The following is a 17184-nucleotide window of genomic DNA, read 5'->3' as shown; positions in this document are numbered from 1 at the left end:
AATATTAATAATGAATACATAAATAATTAATGCCTTTCATGAATGACATTTCACGTTATAGAACATTTACATATAAGCCAATTTGACTTTAAAAAAGATTTGAAGGTGAAGTACAATTCAACACTCAGTTGAACAGGAAGTCAGAAATTGTTTTGTTTACACGCTCTCTGATTGTTTCCTCTGAGACTCTGGTGATGTCGGTTCATGTTTAGACAACGTTTCTCGCACTAGAGGAGAAAAATGTGTCTGTAAACCAGTGTCCTTTTTGGTTAGATCCAAAAATATGTAGAGTGTGGAAATCGTTTGTTTTGTTGTTCACAGTTTAAATTTAGCAAACATTAACACACGAGGCGGCAGCGTTATCACATTAAGCACGCTAGCATTTAGTTTTCAATTGCTTTATTTTAACTGATGCTACTGTTTATTGAGAGTAAAGACAATATTTTCAGATTATTACGAATATTTTTTTTTATTTTATCGTTTTTTTTTGTCTTTATAAATAATCCTTTAAAATAGTCTAATTAAAAAGCACCCGTCGAGCAGGATTATGCCGGGGGTGTTTTCCAGTGTGACCAGTCTACCCAGTGTACCTCTGTACTAGGTCAGCAGTGCGCGCCGCCGCGGCAGAGGGCTCCGCCACTGTGCAACGTGAGCGCGCCTGTCCATGCGGTTTTAATAAAGGAGAAAAGACGGAACCAATCAGCTGATTGAAGATGAAGAGACATGCAGCCGGTGCCGAAACAAGGACCAAAGACCGGGTTCGTCCTGTCGTCTGAACCCGCTGCCGGTGTCGGGCAGCTCCGGGTCCGCGCTCAGATCCTGCGCTCTTTGTCAGCCGGTTCACGCACGGAGATCCGGGCGGGTTTGTGGCTTTTCTGTGAATGAAGGCGCTCCCCCGGAAAGACACTCGCTGGTTTTGATGCCTCGCGGACCAGGAATGCTCCGGTTTGAGGTCTTTTTTCATGCATCCGCGTTGACCGGGTTCATTTCGTGCTGGATCTGAAAACCTTTTGTTTGACGCGGCTGATGCTGCGGTTCACTCGGATCCGGTCTTTAATTATCGCTCTCATCAACCTGTAACGCTAATTCCTCCTTAACGGTACCAAATGATGTGGTGACACAGCACCGGTGGGATTTCTACAATTATATATAGTGGATTTTTAGATCATTACTATTATTATGTATTTCTCATTGTTGCTGCCTCTGTGTTGCGCCTGGTTTCACCCGTCTTTGTGTGCAGCAGTCCAGGCTTGACGGACCCAGCTGGACCCAGTGTTGAACCCGGGTTGAGGAGCACCATGCCAGAGTGCGTGTCGGTGTCGGAGTTCGTGCAGGAGGTTCAGGAGGACTGGAGCTCCCCAACCACCTCCTCCTTCACCTCCAAGATGATCAGCTGCAGGAACACCGTCTACCTGCTGGAGGAGGTCAGTATGGACAATGGGCTGGGACGAGTAGTAGTAGTTGGTGCTGGGGGAGGAGTACTCAGATCCTGTCCCTACGTACAGTACCACGGTTTAAAAATACTCAGTAAATAACTAGTAGCTAGGTGAAAGTACAGCAGCATTATCAACACTTGCACTAATCCGCTGCCTCCTCCTTGGAGGATTTAGTCTTATTTATTATTTATTCATATATTTTATTTTAAAACATTGTTGAAGGGAGATGTTTTTAAAATAGGGTTGTGTGTGAAAAACAAACCGATTTCTATAAAGTAATATTCCAAAAATGTTCCTGTAATTCACCCAAGTCATTATCAGTACAGTTAGTTGGGTTAAGAATCCAGTATAAATATGTTTTTATAAGTATTGTCATGACCTTATTAGCTTGATGACGGTGCAACAGGGAAACTGTAATTTGTTTGAATGACCGAGGTCCTCAAAGTTTTTTTGTTTTTTTGAATTGTTTTATTTATAGTGAGGTAATTTAGCTAGGAGACCTCATAATGTCAACCTTCCAGGGTCGTCTGAGTGTGGGGAGATTATTATTAGTGTGCTAAATTCTCTACAACCAGAGAAGGTTGCGCAGATGTGCTAATAAGATGATAAGTAAACATTGATATTGAAATCTGAAAATTTAAACTGTCAGAGAAATGTAGTAAAGTAAAAACACACTTTTTAGTAAAACGTAGTAAACTAGTCGTAGTGACACAAAATCATAACACAAAGTTGAGTTTTATAATCTTTTAGCCTGCAGCAAAAATTGATTTTCAACCACACAAACAGCATCTGTCCAGGGCTGGGGGCCCCCAGGGGCCCATTAGCCCCAGGCTGCTTCCATGTCATTTGAGCCCATTCAATCTGGCAGAAAAACATTCACATTGAAGAAGCTCTTACCTGTAAGAAACTGCTCACAGTTATTAAATATGCTGCTAATTCCTTTATCAACTAATGAGCTTATTAAGCCGTTTTATAATATCACTGGTTTGTATCTGGATACTAAGCTTTAATCAAACTGTCTAAAGCATTACTGCTAGACACACATCTGTGGGAGAGTTATTATGACATCTGAGTCAAAAGAGGAAAGATGCTCTGCATAAACAGAAATACACAGTACCTCAACATAAAACTCATCAGCAGCAAGACTCTGAAAACCAAAAGGGAGTAAAACCTGTGTAACTGAAGACACGAGGCTCCATATGATGGAAGTGATCCACAGTGGAGGGGGTGTCATGGTGTGCGACCGTAACAGCTTCTGGAACAAACTCGCCAAACTTTTCTGATGTAGAAGAATGATGTGTTTGGACAATTTGTCCCCAGTTTAGAGAGAAATGCATGAAAATGCGCCTGAACATCTGGTGAGGAGGGATTTACTGCAGAACAGTGGTGTTAGCTGTACTGTTTAGTTTGCTGCAGCTAATACAATCAGAACTCTGTGAATATGGTCATATTCACATACTGTAAATGCAGTCAGCATCTGACTTGAGCTGCTCTAATAGAGATTCATACTGATGAGAAATGGGTTTACGCACACGTAGGGGAATGTAGCTGCGTTTGGGAGAACAAAGCTCGTCCTCTGCGCGTGTGTTGAGTCAGCAGGTGAATTACTGCCCCCACCACCGCTCTACATGAGCACACACACCGAGCAGATTAAAACACGACTGTGTGTGTGTGTGTGTGTGTGTGTGTGTGTGTGTGTGTGTGTGTGTGTGTGTGTGTGTGTGTGTGTGTGTGTGTGTGTGTGTGCACGTTCAGGCTCTGGACAGTGATCGGTTGGTGTTGCAGAAGATGAAGAAAGCTGCTAAAGCAAAATACACATCAGGACAAGGTACACACACACACACACACACACACACACACACACACACACACACACACGCGTATCACTGGCGCGTGCTAACGCTGTTGTCTCTGTGTCAGAGCATGTGTCTTATCTGGAGCAGTACATTAACTCGATGGAGAAGCTTTCGGTCAACTGTCACTCAAATGGGGAGACGGAGGTCGGTTCCGCCTTCTGCCGCCTCGCTGACTTCTCCAAAGAGCTCATCTCTCCAATGAAAAATCTGGTGAGTCAGCAGCCTGACCTCACAAAGGTCAAAGGTCACAGCAGTTCTCAATTAAACTGAAGCATTATGAACAGTGTAAGTTACATTGTTTGGGTTTTGGATTCTTGGTTCTTGGCTTTGTGCAGAACTGTTGACCTGTGTGTGTTTGTGTGTGCAGCTGAAGAGCATGCTCCACAACATCAACTTCTTCCTGGACTCTCTGGTTAAAGGAGACCTGAGGGAGGTGAAGGGGGTGAGGGCCTCTGAATTTACTGCGCTGTCACTCGGTTTTCATAGAGACTGTAAAAATGACTCACCTCAGGTGAAACCCCTGTAGATCAACAGTGGATCTGTCACCAGGGCATCAGGTGTGAAATTCGTTTTTTTAACCTTGTGTCTCTAGGACCTGAAGAAGCCTTTTGACAGAACATGGAGGGACTACGAGAGCAGATTGTGAGTGAGGAGCACTTGTACTGTTACGCCACAGCATCCAGTATGAGGAGCACACAGCGTCTCCCAAAGCAAAAGCCTCCAAAAACGAGTCTGGATTGAGAGTGTGCGTTTGTGCGTTTGTGTGTTTGCAGTAAGCAGGTGGAGAAGGAGAAACGGGAGCTCGCCCGTCAGTATGGGATGGTGAGGAGCGAGGTGAGCGGAGGAGAGATCGCTGAGGAGCTGGAAAAGGAGAGGCGCTCCTTCCAACTGAGCATGTGCGAGGTGAGTGATGCGTTCAGGTCACCGTGCCCTCATCTGGTCGCTCCTCTCCCCCGAGTCAGCGTCTGACGGAAGGAGGGGACACGTGAAGGAAACCTGGACGCCCCCTTCGCCTTTTTCTCTATGTCATCGTCCTGCTGCTCCTCAGCCCATCACTCATAACCAGTCTGTTAACAGCAGCTCCTCTCTCTCTGACTTTCAGTATCTGATTAAGGTCAACGAGATCAAGACGAAGAGAGGAGTGGACCTGTTGCAGAACCTCATCAAGCACTACCACAGCCACAACAAGTGAGCGAACGCACACACCCACACAAAAACATACACACACACAAATACGTGCACGCATGCACACAAACACAGACATACACACGCACGCACACAAACATACACACACACAAATACGTGCACACACATACACACGCACGCACGCATGCACGCACGCACACACGTGCGCGTGTTGCTGCTCGGTGTTTACAGCACTTCTGTGTGTGCAGCTTCCTGCAGGAGTGTGTCTCCACCAGTCAGAGGTTGAAGCAGTACATGGAGGAGCTGAACGGCGTCCTGACCACGGTACGAACAGGCAGCTGTGACGACTCAGCGTGCACGTTTAACTAAGCTTCCTACTCATCACGCAGTCGTACAAGACAATGACCTTAAATAACCTCATGCTAATTTAAATAAAACAGCGTAAACACACGTCTTCAAAGAACGAACAAAGAGCTGCGCTTTCACATTTACTCCTGGGTTGAGAATAAATCTGATTCCTGATTTGCTGCCAGGGATCACGGTGAAAACACAAAGAACATGTTTTGACTACTTTTACTGATCCACTTCCTGTACAACACAGATAACGCTGTTAGGTTAATTGGCTCCTTGGTGATATGAAACATTATTAAAATTATCAGTAGCTGTCGTCAAATGTGTTTAGTGAGCTGTGTGTGTGTGTGTGTGTGTGTGTGTGTGTGTGTGTGCGCGTGTGTGCATGCGTGCGTGTCTGCAGGTGAAGCAGCGTCAGGAGGAGGAAAAGCGACAGCTGTGTGTCCTCAGGGATCAGCTGAGACCAGTCGTTCACATCGAGCAGGTCAGAGACCTAGACTCAAACTTCATTTATACATGTACATGTACAGCAATCCTGTTCCCCAGGTTATTAATGTGTGCGTGTGGGTGTGCGCGTGTGTGTGCGTGTGTGTGTGTGTGTGTGTGTGTGTGTGTCTAGGACTCGTTGCCTAAGCAGGTGTACAGCATGCATCAGCTGCTCGGAGACAAACAGTATGGGACAGAACGGACGGGGTTCCTCTACAAAAAGAGTGACGGGTACTGTAACACAGGCACAAACACAACTAACAGGAACTGAAAGCAAAACTGTGAAGTGAAATGTACAATGGTTCATCAAGTAAATGTACTAGTTACTTTCACAGTAAAACCGTCAATATATCTATACATTATAACAGAAGCTGTTTCTGTTTCAGGTTGAGGAAAATGTGGCAGAAGAGGAAATGCTCAGTTCACAACTGCTACCTGACCATCGCACACGCTACCGTGAGCTGCACCTGTAACGCCTTAAAGTCGGATCAGGATTGATGTTATCTATGATTCTGACTAAAGCCTCTTCTCTCCCTCAGCCCAATAAACCTCCGACCAGACTTAACCTGCTCACCTGTCAGGTTAAACCTAATGTGGAGGACAAGAAATGCTTCGATCTCATCTCACGTACGATGCACGCACACACACACACACACACACACACACACACACACACACACACACACACACACACACACACACACACACACACACACACACAAATATGAATTTAACATGAATGACTTCACCCTCCAGATAATCGGACCTACCATTTCCTGGCTGAGGATGAGGCTGAGTGTGTGGCGTGAGTGATTTTATTCTTACTGGTTGTTTCACGTGGTTAAATGTTAATAGCACACATTAAGAGAACCATCAAATTAACAAATGTGTCTTAACGTATGTGTGTTGTTCAGCTGGATCTCGGTGCTCAGTAACAGCAAGCAGGAGGCTCTGAGCGTGGCCCTGGACGGGGGCAGGAGAGGAGGCGGACCGGGAGAGAGCAGCGTGGAGGACCTGACCCGCGCCATCACCGATGACATCAAACGCATGCCGGGAAACAACAGCTGCTGCGACTGCGGCGCTCCGGGTAATCAGCGGCCTGAAAACCCCCGATGGGCACGTTTAAATGAATTGATTGGTTGAACTGATCGCATTCTCTCTCTCTGCAGATCCCGGGTGGCTCTCCACAAACCTGGGCATCCTGACCTGTATCGAGTGCTCCGGGATCCACAGGGAGATGGGGGTCCACGTCTCCAGGATTCAGTCCCTCAGTCTGGACAGCCTGGGGACCTCAGACCTGCTGGTAGGTCAGAGCACCGACCTGTGTCTGTAGAACCCTGTTCAAGGTGTGCATCAATAAATCCACCTGTCTGTGTTGTTTCTATGTCTCTGTCTAAGTTGGCCCGGAATGTTGGTAACTCTGGCTTCAATGAAATACTGGAGTCGAACCTCCTCAGTCCGTCATTAAAACCCTCCCAGCACAGCCACATGTAAGTCGCACGCCCATAGTGGTGATGGAGGAAATCATTTGTTATTTCCCCAGTGCAGGCTCTGGGTTTGTGATGTGCGTGTGTTTGCTCAGGACGGAGCGTAAGGACTTCATCCTGTCCAAGTATCAGGACATCCACTTCGCCAGGCGGAGTCACAGCTCGACTGCAGTGCTGAGACTCGGGCTCCAGGAGGCGACGAAGAGCGCCGACATTTACAGCCTCCTCCATCTGTACGCTCAGAGGACGGAGCTGAGCCAGCCGCTGCACACACACATACAGGTAACAGCACAGCACAGAAAGCACTGTGATACAGGTTGAGCCCATCACCACTCAGCACTGGGTTTCCATGCCAACAGGAGAAAGGGGAGTCGGCGCTGCATCTAGCCGTCCTATTGGCTGACAGGACGTCGCTGCACATCCTGGAATTCCTGGCTCAGAACTGGTGAGTCTGAGGCGGCTGCAGCTGCGTGCGTGCTAGCGTGAACGCGCGTGCATTGACCTGCAGCTGCGCGTGTGCCTCCGCAGCTCCAACGTGGACGTGCAGACATCAGCGGGAAACACGGCGCTGCACTACAGCTGCCTGCACAACAAGAGCGACTGTGTGAAGCTGCTGCTTCGAGCCAGAGCCAACACATACATGAGTAATTCACTTCAGTTCAATTCATGGATAGTGGACAGTTGTGTGAGGACATTAGTAGAAACTTTTCAAAAATGTCCGATTCATAAATGCACAATATGAAGACTGACTGTGAAAAATCAGCAAATGAGATATTTGTTTTTTGTGTGGACAGAGAACGAGTTGGGAGAGACGCCTCTGGACGTGAGCCGCAGGCTGAAGCACGGCCAGTGTGTGGCGCTGGTGAGGCCAACGCTGGATCGTATCGCCACGGTAACGATGCGCTACGCTTTACACGCCGCTTACTGTCACTGTGTGTAGCTGCTGCAGGCCCAGTCCAACCAGTTTGACCATCACGTCCACGTGGAGTACGAGTGGAGGCTTCGTCATGACGACATCTACGACAGTGACGATGACTTTGAGGACAAGGTAACCATGGCAACCACTTTGGCTTTTTAAAAAAAAACATGAAGGTCAGGGGCTGTTAAAGCTCTTCATGCGTTGTTACTCTGTTTCAGAACGGTCCAGTGAAGAAGGAGCGCACATCGGCCTCCGCGTCCTCCACCTTCACCTCCTCCTTCTCCTTCCCCTCCCGTCCCTTCAGCTTCAGTCAGTCCATGTCGTCCTCCGTCGCCCCGCTCTCCTCTGCCTCGGCAGGGGGTGCAGGAGGAGGCCTGCTCAGCGTCGGGAGGAGGCTCGCTATGGCCATGGAGCTGCACAGCCGACCCTCTGGCTCGGTTCCCAGTCCTCCTCCACCTCCCCCATCCTCCCCCGCACCCCCGCTACCCCCCAGGGTCAAAGGTGAGGCCAGATTCAGATTGTTTCGTGAGTTTCGTTTCGAAGTTGTTTCACGATGGCTGGAAAATCACTGCTCTCCACCGTGCTGAAGCTCCCACTGTTCCTCCTCCCCCACCTCCTGCTGGAGGAGAGGGAGTGGCTGATGAAGAGGAGGAAGAGGGAGAAGTCTTCTTCTCCCAGACAGGAAACAGAAAGTCAACGCCGCCCACTCCCATTGGCATCCGACAAAAGAGGAGCTGCTCCGAGTCCAGTAAACACGGTAACATCTGGAAGACAGCGTGCAATTAATCTGTCTGTGTGATACGGTGTAATTAACTGTGTGTGTGTGTGTGTGTTTCTGTGTGTGTGTGTGTAGATTACGGGTTGCCAACCAGTCCCAGGATCTACAGTGGTCCAGACTCCTCATTTAAAAAGTGTGTGTAAGTAAAAATCAGTTCTTTCTATGATCATAAGGTGACACCAGTTTACAGACTGTAACAAATTATGTTATATATGAAATCTGTAAATTTTGTTTTGCAAAGACATCTGAATATTCCACGTAGTATAACGTTATAGAAGCTCAAAGAGCACGGTGTAAATGAACATGCATGAAGACGTCAGTGTGAATAAAATGAAAGCAATGCAAGAGAATATACTGACCTCTGGTGGACTGAGGCTGAATTACAGGTCTTCATGTTGAAAAACTACTGGTAACAAACCTCTCTCTCTTCCTCTCTCGCCCCCCCCCCCCCAGTCCATCTTCCCCTCCCAGCTCCCTGACTGAACGACCAGACAGAGGTACTTTCTGTCCAGGGTTCACCAGCTGTGGCCCAGTTTTCTTACTTTGTAGTGGATTTATTAGTTGGAAATATATATTTTTCCAGGAAAACACAAGAGGGGAAAGTTTAATTTTGTTCTTGTTTCAGACATTTGTAGGAGTCATTTAAAGATTTGAGAATATAAGTTTCCAGAGGTTTTTGACAGATGTGTAGCTTTAGTTTAGTTTTTTGTATAAGTACTACTTGTAAAGTAATGCCTTTTGCTAAGTATTTAGCCTGAGACAACAAATATGGTAGCTAAACTCTGAATGTAGCACTTTTCGGGTTAAAACAATTTGACACTGACTGATGATTTCATTTCTAATATGACATATTTCTTAGAATAACTTGATGTTTTAACATTTGCAGGTTTTCGAAGAGCAGACAGTGAGTGCAACTCACACCAACTGCCCTCTAGTAAAGCTCCGCCCAATGAGTCTCCAGCCAATCACCGCTCTCAAAGCTTTGAGAGTGATTGCAGGGGCCCCGCCCCTCAGCCGCTGCCTCGCAGATCATTGGTCAGTTTGTTGACTGTGCTGCTGTGACTGTTTTACTTTTAGTTTACATCATTACCATTAGTAGAGATATTTTAGTGTGATTTGCTTTGGCCCATCAGCCTCGTGGCACAACGAGCCGTCGGGTTCAGGCTCTGTACGACTGCCAGGCCGACCATCACGACGAGCTGAGCTTCTGTGAGGGACAGGTGCTGGTGGTCCTGGGGCATGAGGACAGTGATTGGTGGGTACGTATCAAAAGGCCGCACTCTGATTGGCCGTCCTACTTCTGTTTTACACTGTGACAGTGGAGAGTAGAGCTAATGGTACAATGCTGATTGCACAGTTCCTCTGGATGTTCAGTTAACATTAGTATGTTTGTGTTTGCAGCATGGCTACATAGAGGAGGAACCAGACCAGAGGGGCCTGTTTCCTTCCTCCTTCGTCCAGATGCTCTCAGACTGACATGGACCTCGGCCAGTTTAGGTCCCAGTGGGGCTTTAGTCCAGCACAAATCTAGACCACAGCACAACCCGAAGCTCAGGAGAACCAAACCAGAACCAAAATGGATTAGTACTGAGAGCTGAAGCCTCCATTGAACCAGGACTGTGACCTGGTCTTGTCCAGCTGCAGCTTCCTGTGAGTTCTACAGTCCATCCTTGGTTCCTGTTGTTATAACAACTTCAACTTTCTGTAACTGTGAAAACAGATGACCTTTTTGTGATGAAACTAGACAAGACTTGATGGTACACTGATCATGGCACCATGGAGACAGGCCTCCATAAAGTAATCAGCAAGGATCTAATACTTTATTTATTTTTTGTTAATATTTATTTTTAATACAAAAAATGTATTACCCACAAACAGGGTCACTTCAGAATGCACTGGACATTTATTTGAATCTAAATCTAAATAACATTTGTTAGGTTAATTTATTTATTTAAAGTTATTGCCTGTAGCGAAGCCACCAAAGGAGCTGCTTCTGCTCCATTTTAGGCTTCACCACCTGAGGGACAGGTCCAGTCGTAACAGCTGGACTGTTGGAAGAGAAATACCATCGGTTCTAAGTTCAGGTAAATTTCACAAGACGTGAGGCCTGAAATCTGACCCGGTGGCCTGTGATGTCACAACAGCTCAGCGATTAACGGCATGGTCACATTATGTTTGCGTTACCTACACAGTTCACAAAAAAATAGGACACGTGTGCAATGTCTGTTCTTGCTTCGAAAACGTAGTGTGACCAAGCCTGAAGTGCCAGTGTGTTGCTCCCACTGCTACAAATACGAATTTGTTTATTAATAAAATGAGAAAATCTCTTTTCACAATGAAATACCTGCATGCTGAATACGTATTTTCCTATTACTATCTAGTGATTAATTAAGTAACGTTTATATAAACAGTTATAATGAAAATTGTTACGTCAGCATATGACACATCGGAATGAATCTCAGTACAAAGTTAAAACCTAATACTTTGGTTTATAATAATAATAATAATGACATGTTGTCATAAGGATGAAAACACACTTGTCTTATGTTGAATTGATTGTTTCAACCTTTACCTCCAGAAGTGTTTTTTTTCCTATAAAAAAGACAAACTTCAAAGCTGAATGTTTTTTATTTGGTGGCAGGTTTATGTTTTCATTAAAATGTCACAGTGCTTCAGTCTGTTTGGCATCTATGTATGAATGAATCAACTGTAAAATGAAACTGACATTTTTATAAAACACAAACAGTCTAAACACAGCGAGCTAAATTAAAGCTTGTAAGTCAACGTGCATGATGTTTGGTCACTTAACATCAATCCACTTTAAATGAATAGATCACAGCTCTTTCATTTGAGTTAATCTGCACATGTGTAAATAAAGATCTTGTACTTTGTAGGGTTAAGCTGTCTTTCCCACATAACATACAATTCCTGGTGCAGCTACTAGAACAATAAAGAAGTTGTTTATCATCCTCATCAGATTTTTAAAATGTTTGAGCATCAGGTACAAAGCAAAAATGAAACGTTAACAGTGATTTGATTTGATTTACTTTGCTCCAAACCAGCAACCCTGCACTTAGGTTTCACTTCATGTATCCATTCTGTTCACAGTTAAAAAAAAGTCTATGTGCCATCAAAAAAACGTATAAAAGGTCAATGAATTATTGTAATTAGAAAAAGAAAATCTGATGATTCTCGGGCAAGATTCTTTTCCTGTATCATGATGATCCTGCACGAACCACAGATTAGTTGGGAACAGTTGATACAAATAAAGCTCTTTTGGAAAAACAGAAGGCTTTAGTCTGTAACACATTTCCTGCACAAATCCATTAGGTGTCGCTACCGTTTGGAAGTCAAAGCTATTTAAATCTTTCATCACCGCACAAGGCTCACACATGTTCCAGCATCTCAAGGTGTAGATATAATTACATTGCACGTGATTTTGTAATGATCATTGATACAAAATCAATCAATAACTTGCTCACTACAAAATATTGTCCTTAGTTTTTTTGTAAATATATTCTACTTCCTTATTTCTTAGCCTGCAAATCACAAAATGTTCCATCCACGTGTTTAACTTAGCTTGTGACTCCAAACGTTGGCTGCTCTGTCATTTAGTGGCTGAGGTTTTATGGCACATTTAGGCCCTTGTAAACCCATTTACATGTTTAGGAGCAAAAGGTATTCCAGGAAGAGAAGCATCGCAGCTGTGAACAAACGCTGTAAAAGCAACCAGCAGATGTTCCCGGTTTAAGTTCCAATATTCAGCACAAGCATTTGAAGAGAGGCAACTTAAACTAAAACATTACATAACATAAAAGTACATTAAAACTACGCTAATAACACGGCAACAGCCTCCAGATAATACTTCTAGAATTGATGATTACTTTAGTATGATTAAAATAAAGTGCTTGTTGGATTCTCCAACAGTGTCGAACATCCACCAACTTACAAAGCAAAATGAATGAACTCTCTGAAAGTATTTCATGCCATTCATTGCATTAAGTTTACAACTATGCACAAACATAAAGATGAAGAGACATTAAAGAGACATTCTTTCCTTCACTTTTAGAAAAGGTAACGGGGAAATAATAGGACGGTGGATGTGGTCAGACACAGACTCACACATACTATGAATCTTTACCACATGTGGTGAGGTTGGAGTAGCAATGTACTCAAAAAGGGAGAAGAAACCCCAATAAACCCCAAATTGAATCTGATACAAGATGTGTAATGGTCTGACAGAGGAGAAGGCACAGTCCTCTGCACGCTGTGATCTAATGCATCATGTATTTGCATATTTTTGGATTACTTTTTTGTAAGTCTTAATTGCACTTTATGTTTACTCATTCATGCACAGCCCTCAAAGGTCACTGATTGTTTTGATTCAAATCAAAACTACTGCTCCATCTTCCTCATTTTTATGAGTTGAAATTTTGAGAACCTCCCCCAGGCTTGTCTTTGCACTGCTAAACATGGACAAGGCAGAGTGTGAAATAATGTCTTCTACACATGGTGTAAAACTTAAACTGTCGCCCCAGATCCACGGTCCTCATGGTCAGGACAGTCTGCGTTGAGACGTGAGTAAATGGCAGGATTACAAATGGTAATTCAACAATTTTGTCTGGAAGCATAGATGGACAGAGAAGCAACTAGCTGGTGTCTCCACATCACAGCAAAGTGCTTAGATGAAAAAAACGTCTTTGTCTAATCTATAAAAAAAAGAGAAAAAAATTAAATATTCAACGTCTGTGGTTGTTTCCCCGCTCTGAGCTAAACTTGGAGGTCGATCCTTGCAGACAACAGGACGGTCTGTTTGAGCAGTGGAGGGTCCCATAAAAAATTATAGTTCAAGTTTAGCTGGAACGCATTCAAACCAGCGTGAAGTTCCACAGTGTGGAGCTGGCAGACTGAGCTCATCCTACTCCAAAAGGCTTCATCCACAGGAAAAGCAGACTTATTAAAAAGAAAAAAAAAAGATTTATTAAAAACAAACAAACAAACAAACAAAAAAAATTCTTGTCCAGGAGGACAAATCCCCTCAGAACAAACCAAATCCTGGTGGGGGTCCAGGAGCTAGTTTGCAGGTCTATGGGTCCAGTTGGAACTATATTGGTGAGCTAGCAATAACAAATTATTATATTATATTATATATAATAATATATATTATTAACTGCTGCTCACCAGTAAGCAGGTCTGCAGTTCAGCATGTCATTCAGCAGATGTGTGTGTGTGTGTGGTGTCATTTCACATGTGTAATTTAATCTTTCCTTCTTTGGCGAGCTGCTGAATGACGTCGATTTCAAAGTCAGCATGGTGCACGCCGGTCTTCTTGAAGGCTCCGGCATGGGGGTTCCTCTCCCAGTAGTGATGCCATTCCCCCTGCTCATCTGCTCCATAACCAAACACTGACACCTGAGCACAGACAGGAGGGGGTGTTCAACATATTACACCTTACACCAACAAACCACACAATTTTTCAAATAGCACCCACTATTCAGAATCTAACCCAACCCTCCATGACAGCGAGTTAATCAGTACTTGAAGAAATATGATCTAGTGCGAGGAAGACGGAACGTAAATAGTTAATTTTTAATACAGATGCTCCAGCCTCACCCACCTGGTCACAAAGGTGCAGAGCAAAGACAAGGGCGAGCATGCCGGTGGACGGGTAACGGCCGTGATGCTCAGTCCAATATTCATGAACATACTTAAAAAACACAGGGTTCACCACCAGAACCTGCACAGACACCACACAACACAAACACATCGTTACCATGGTAACGGGTTACTGCTCATTTGCTCCAAGTGTACATTTGGAAATACGGACCCATATCTGTAAAGGAGTAGTATTTCTTGTACCTTATCTTTATCAGCCTCAACTCGGATTTTAACAGGCATGTAGGTCCTAAACACACACACACACACACAGCACAAAGACAGGACACAATGGTCAATATTTCAGGTACTTTCTTTGCATTGATTCTATACACACAAATCCCATGTTGTCATGTTTAGTTTACTTGTGTGTTTGTGTTTATTAGTGTAGTTTAAGCGTATTCGTATCTGCATTTTTCACCACCATTGAGTCGGTGTGTTCGTTCGCCAAAACAATGTCGGACTCCGTAGTTTTCTCTGGACCCCTCCCCAATGTGACCAGCGATGATATGTATAGCCGGCTGTCATCGCTCCACCGCTGGTTGTCTAGGTGGTGTCCTGCAAACGATGTGGGCTTTGTGGCTAATTGGAGCACTTTTTGGGGAAAACCTGGGCTGATTAGAAGAGACGGCGTCCATCCCACGTTGAACGGAGCCTCTCTGTTCTCTAGTAACATGGCCATGATGCTTAGTCCCCCCACTCCGTGACAACTCAGAGTGGAGCCCAGGACGCAGAGTCGCAGTCTTACACGCCTCTCTGCATGTTCTCTACAGCCGCGACCCACTCTTAGTCTTAGTTATCGCATAGAGACTGTGTCTGCTTCTCGACCACCTAAACTATACAAGTCACAAACAAATCAAAGAGGAGTGACTTACCAGAATTTAATAAACATCAAAACAGTTCCTCTTACGGAACAAAGTAATAGTAAGCTAATGAAGTGTGGTTTATTAAATATCAGATCTCTCTCATCTAAATCCTTTTTAATAAATGACTTGATAAGTGACCATCACATAGATCTGTTCTGTCTCACTGAAACCTGGCTTCAGCAGGATGAATATGTTACTTTAAATGAGTCGACTCCAATGAGTCACATCAACTATCATGTTCCAAGAAGTACAGGTAGAGGTGGAGGAGTAGCAGCAGTTTATAAATCAGATTTATTAATTACTCCTAAACCTAAACATAGTTATAACTCATTTGAGAGCCTCACTCTGAGCATTTCTCACCCAGACTCTAAAACTCAGAAACCAGTTGTGTTTTGTATTGTTTACCGTCCTCCTGCTCCATATTCAGAGTTCTTAACTGAATTCTCTGAATTCTTATCTGACTTAGTTCTTAGCACAGATAAAGTCATTGTAGTGGGAGACTTTAACATTCATGTAGATGTTGACAGCAACTGTCTCAGCACTGCTTTTAACTCCTTAATAGACACTATTGGTTTTAAACAGCAGGTAAATGAACCCACTCATCGTTTTAACCACACTCTAGATCTTGTCCTGACATATGGAGTTGAAATTGATAATTTAATAGTTCTTCCCCAAAACCCTCTGTTATCTGACCATTTCTTATTAACTTTTGAATTTAGCACAACTGACCCTATAACAGCTGGAAAGAAATGTTACTATAGCAGATGTTTATCTGACAATGCTGTTGCCAGATTCAAGCAGATGATTCCATCATCTTTTGCCTCAATGTCTTGCAGATACACAGAGAACAGTCACCTTAATCCTTATGAACAGGTTGACTGTCTTGTAGATGATGCTGCAGCTTCTCTACGTACAATGTTAGACACAGTGGCTCCTCTGAAGAAGAAGACAGTGAATCAGAGGAGGTTAGCTCCGTGGTATAACTCAGACATCCGCAGTCTAAAGCAAAGGACTAGACAACTAGAAAGACAGTGGCGTTCCAACAAAATAAATGTAAACTGCATTGCATGGAAGGACAGTCTAATGAAATATAAAAAAGCACTTTGTGCTGCTAGAAAAACATATTATTCCTCCCTAATTGAGGAAAACAAAAACAACCCCAGGTTTCTTTTCAGCACTGTAGCCAGGCTGACAAAGAGTCATAGCTGTATTGAGTCTACTATCCCCTTAAATCTCAGCAGCAATGACTTTATGAACTACTTTACTAATAAAATTATTATCATTAGAAAAAACATTCAGCAGCGACTTCTTCCAAATGACAGAAAGCACTGTCTAGATCCATTAACTTTAAAGGAGTCATATCATGCTTTTCATTCTAAAAAATATTTGACTTTAATGTCTCAGTAAGGTCTCTGTAAATTTTCATCCCATAAAACCCTTTAGATCGTCCACACTGCCCCTGTCAATATGTGGTTCTCACACCCCATCAGCAAACGCTGTGTTTTCTGGGCGTGTCGCAAGCGAAGCTGCTCACCACACCTCTGTGCGGAAGCGCATACCTTTTTTGTTGTTGTTTTTTTTTTAAATTGGCTCCATGGATACGAGCCACCGCACGGTTAGGATACAATAGGTGGCAGTAGTGCGACATTGAGAATGCAATCCACCACAGAAGAAGACGACCCACTACAGAACTGCACGACATTAGTCAGCTGGTTCATAGCGTAGTAGAACCATACATCTACGATCCCGAATCTGACCCTGAAGCTGAAGAGGAGGCTGTTGAAGTCACCACATTTCGGCTGATGCAAGATGTGTCTCATTGGTAATGTCGCATTTACTTCAATTTAATTGATTTATGTAATTTGCAAAGCGACTAGCGGTTGCTAATGCGAATGCTAAATGGCGTGTGCAGCTTCAATATTCACAACACGACTTACCTGGAAAACTCTCACTAATAGAAAACACTACTTTAGCTCACATTATACAAATAAATAAGTTTGAGAGCATAGCTGAAATAATATAAATACATTTTACATTTACACATTTCACTGTTTTTGTCTTACTTGTGCTGCTGCTCTGACAATTTTATTTAAAAAATGTGCATTAATATTTAGAGCAATCACTGCATGACCTACCTGGGAACAAAAAGCATTGGTTCAAATTATATATTGACCTAACGTATTTTTACTGCTTTTAATTATGTT

The 17184-nt window shown here is 43.9% G+C and overlaps 2 protein-coding genes across 7 annotated transcripts in view; one reads left to right on the top strand and one right to left on the bottom strand.

Moving 5' to 3' along the window:
* Window positions 1-317: 317 nt before the first annotated feature.
* unm_sa1614 (un-named sa1614) lies at window positions 318-11137 on the top strand. 6 transcript variants are annotated; one of them, XM_041070792.2, is made up of 29 exons: window positions 318-758; window positions 1241-1424; window positions 3192-3264; window positions 3357-3502; window positions 3660-3803; window positions 3885-3934; window positions 4066-4195; window positions 4395-4480; window positions 4687-4762; window positions 5193-5273; window positions 5409-5506; window positions 5662-5731; window positions 5815-5902; window positions 6032-6080; window positions 6190-6362; window positions 6445-6578; window positions 6674-6765; window positions 6858-7044; window positions 7122-7207; window positions 7291-7406; window positions 7557-7624; window positions 7703-7810; window positions 7900-8182; window positions 8271-8438; window positions 8535-8592; window positions 8913-8956; window positions 9346-9494; window positions 9593-9718; window positions 9861-11137. In XM_041070792.2, exons 1-29 carry the CDS (start codon window positions 724-726, stop codon window positions 9933-9935), a joined length of 3177 nt encoding a protein of 1058 aa, XP_040926726.1. In that variant the 5' UTR covers window positions 318-723; the 3' UTR covers window positions 9936-11137. The 6 variants fall into 6 exon arrangements, with proteins under 6 accessions (XP_040926726.1, XP_055364950.1, XP_040926725.1 ...); XM_055508975.1 differs by having other exon boundaries at window positions 319-758; window positions 8307-8438; window positions 8535-8598; XM_041070791.2 differs by having other exon boundaries at window positions 320-758; window positions 8535-8598.
* Window positions 11069-17184, bottom strand: part of st3gal8 (ST3 beta-galactoside alpha-2,3-sialyltransferase 8) — a 22260-nt gene continuing 16144 nt past the window's right edge. Inside the window, exons 7-9 of the mRNA XM_029150434.2 lie at window positions 14319-14364; window positions 14077-14196; window positions 11069-13871 (exon numbers count right to left, since the gene is read on the bottom strand). Of these exons, the coding sequence (XP_029006267.1) occupies window positions 13704-13871; window positions 14077-14196; window positions 14319-14364 (334 nt within the window). The 3' untranslated portion in view covers window positions 11069-13703. The remainder of the gene's footprint in view (window positions 13872-14076; window positions 14197-14318; window positions 14365-17184) is intronic.

The sequence above is a fragment of the Betta splendens genome, chromosome 5 (genome assembly GCF_900634795.4).
Source record: "Betta splendens chromosome 5, fBetSpl5.4, whole genome shotgun sequence".
NCBI lineage: Eukaryota > Metazoa > Chordata > Actinopteri > Anabantiformes > Osphronemidae > Betta > Betta splendens.
Note: the sequence above shows the minus strand (reverse complement) of the source record. Positions and strands in the feature narration are given on the sequence as shown.

What these genes read in the sequence shown, in the direction of transcription:
- unm_sa1614 (XM_041070791.2), top strand. Translation starts at nt 724, where the DNA reads ATGCAGCCGGTGCCGAAACAAGGACCAAAGACCGG. An exon ending in ACGATGACTTTGAGGACAAG is followed by an intron (nt 7,811 to 7,899) that starts GTAACCATGGCA and finishes ACTCTGTTTCAG; the next exon opens with AACGGTCCAGTGAAGAAGGA. An exon ending in ATGAGGACAGTGATTGGTGG is followed by an intron (nt 9,719 to 9,860) that starts GTACGTATCAAA and finishes TTGTGTTTGCAG; the next exon opens with CATGGCTACATAGAGGAGGA.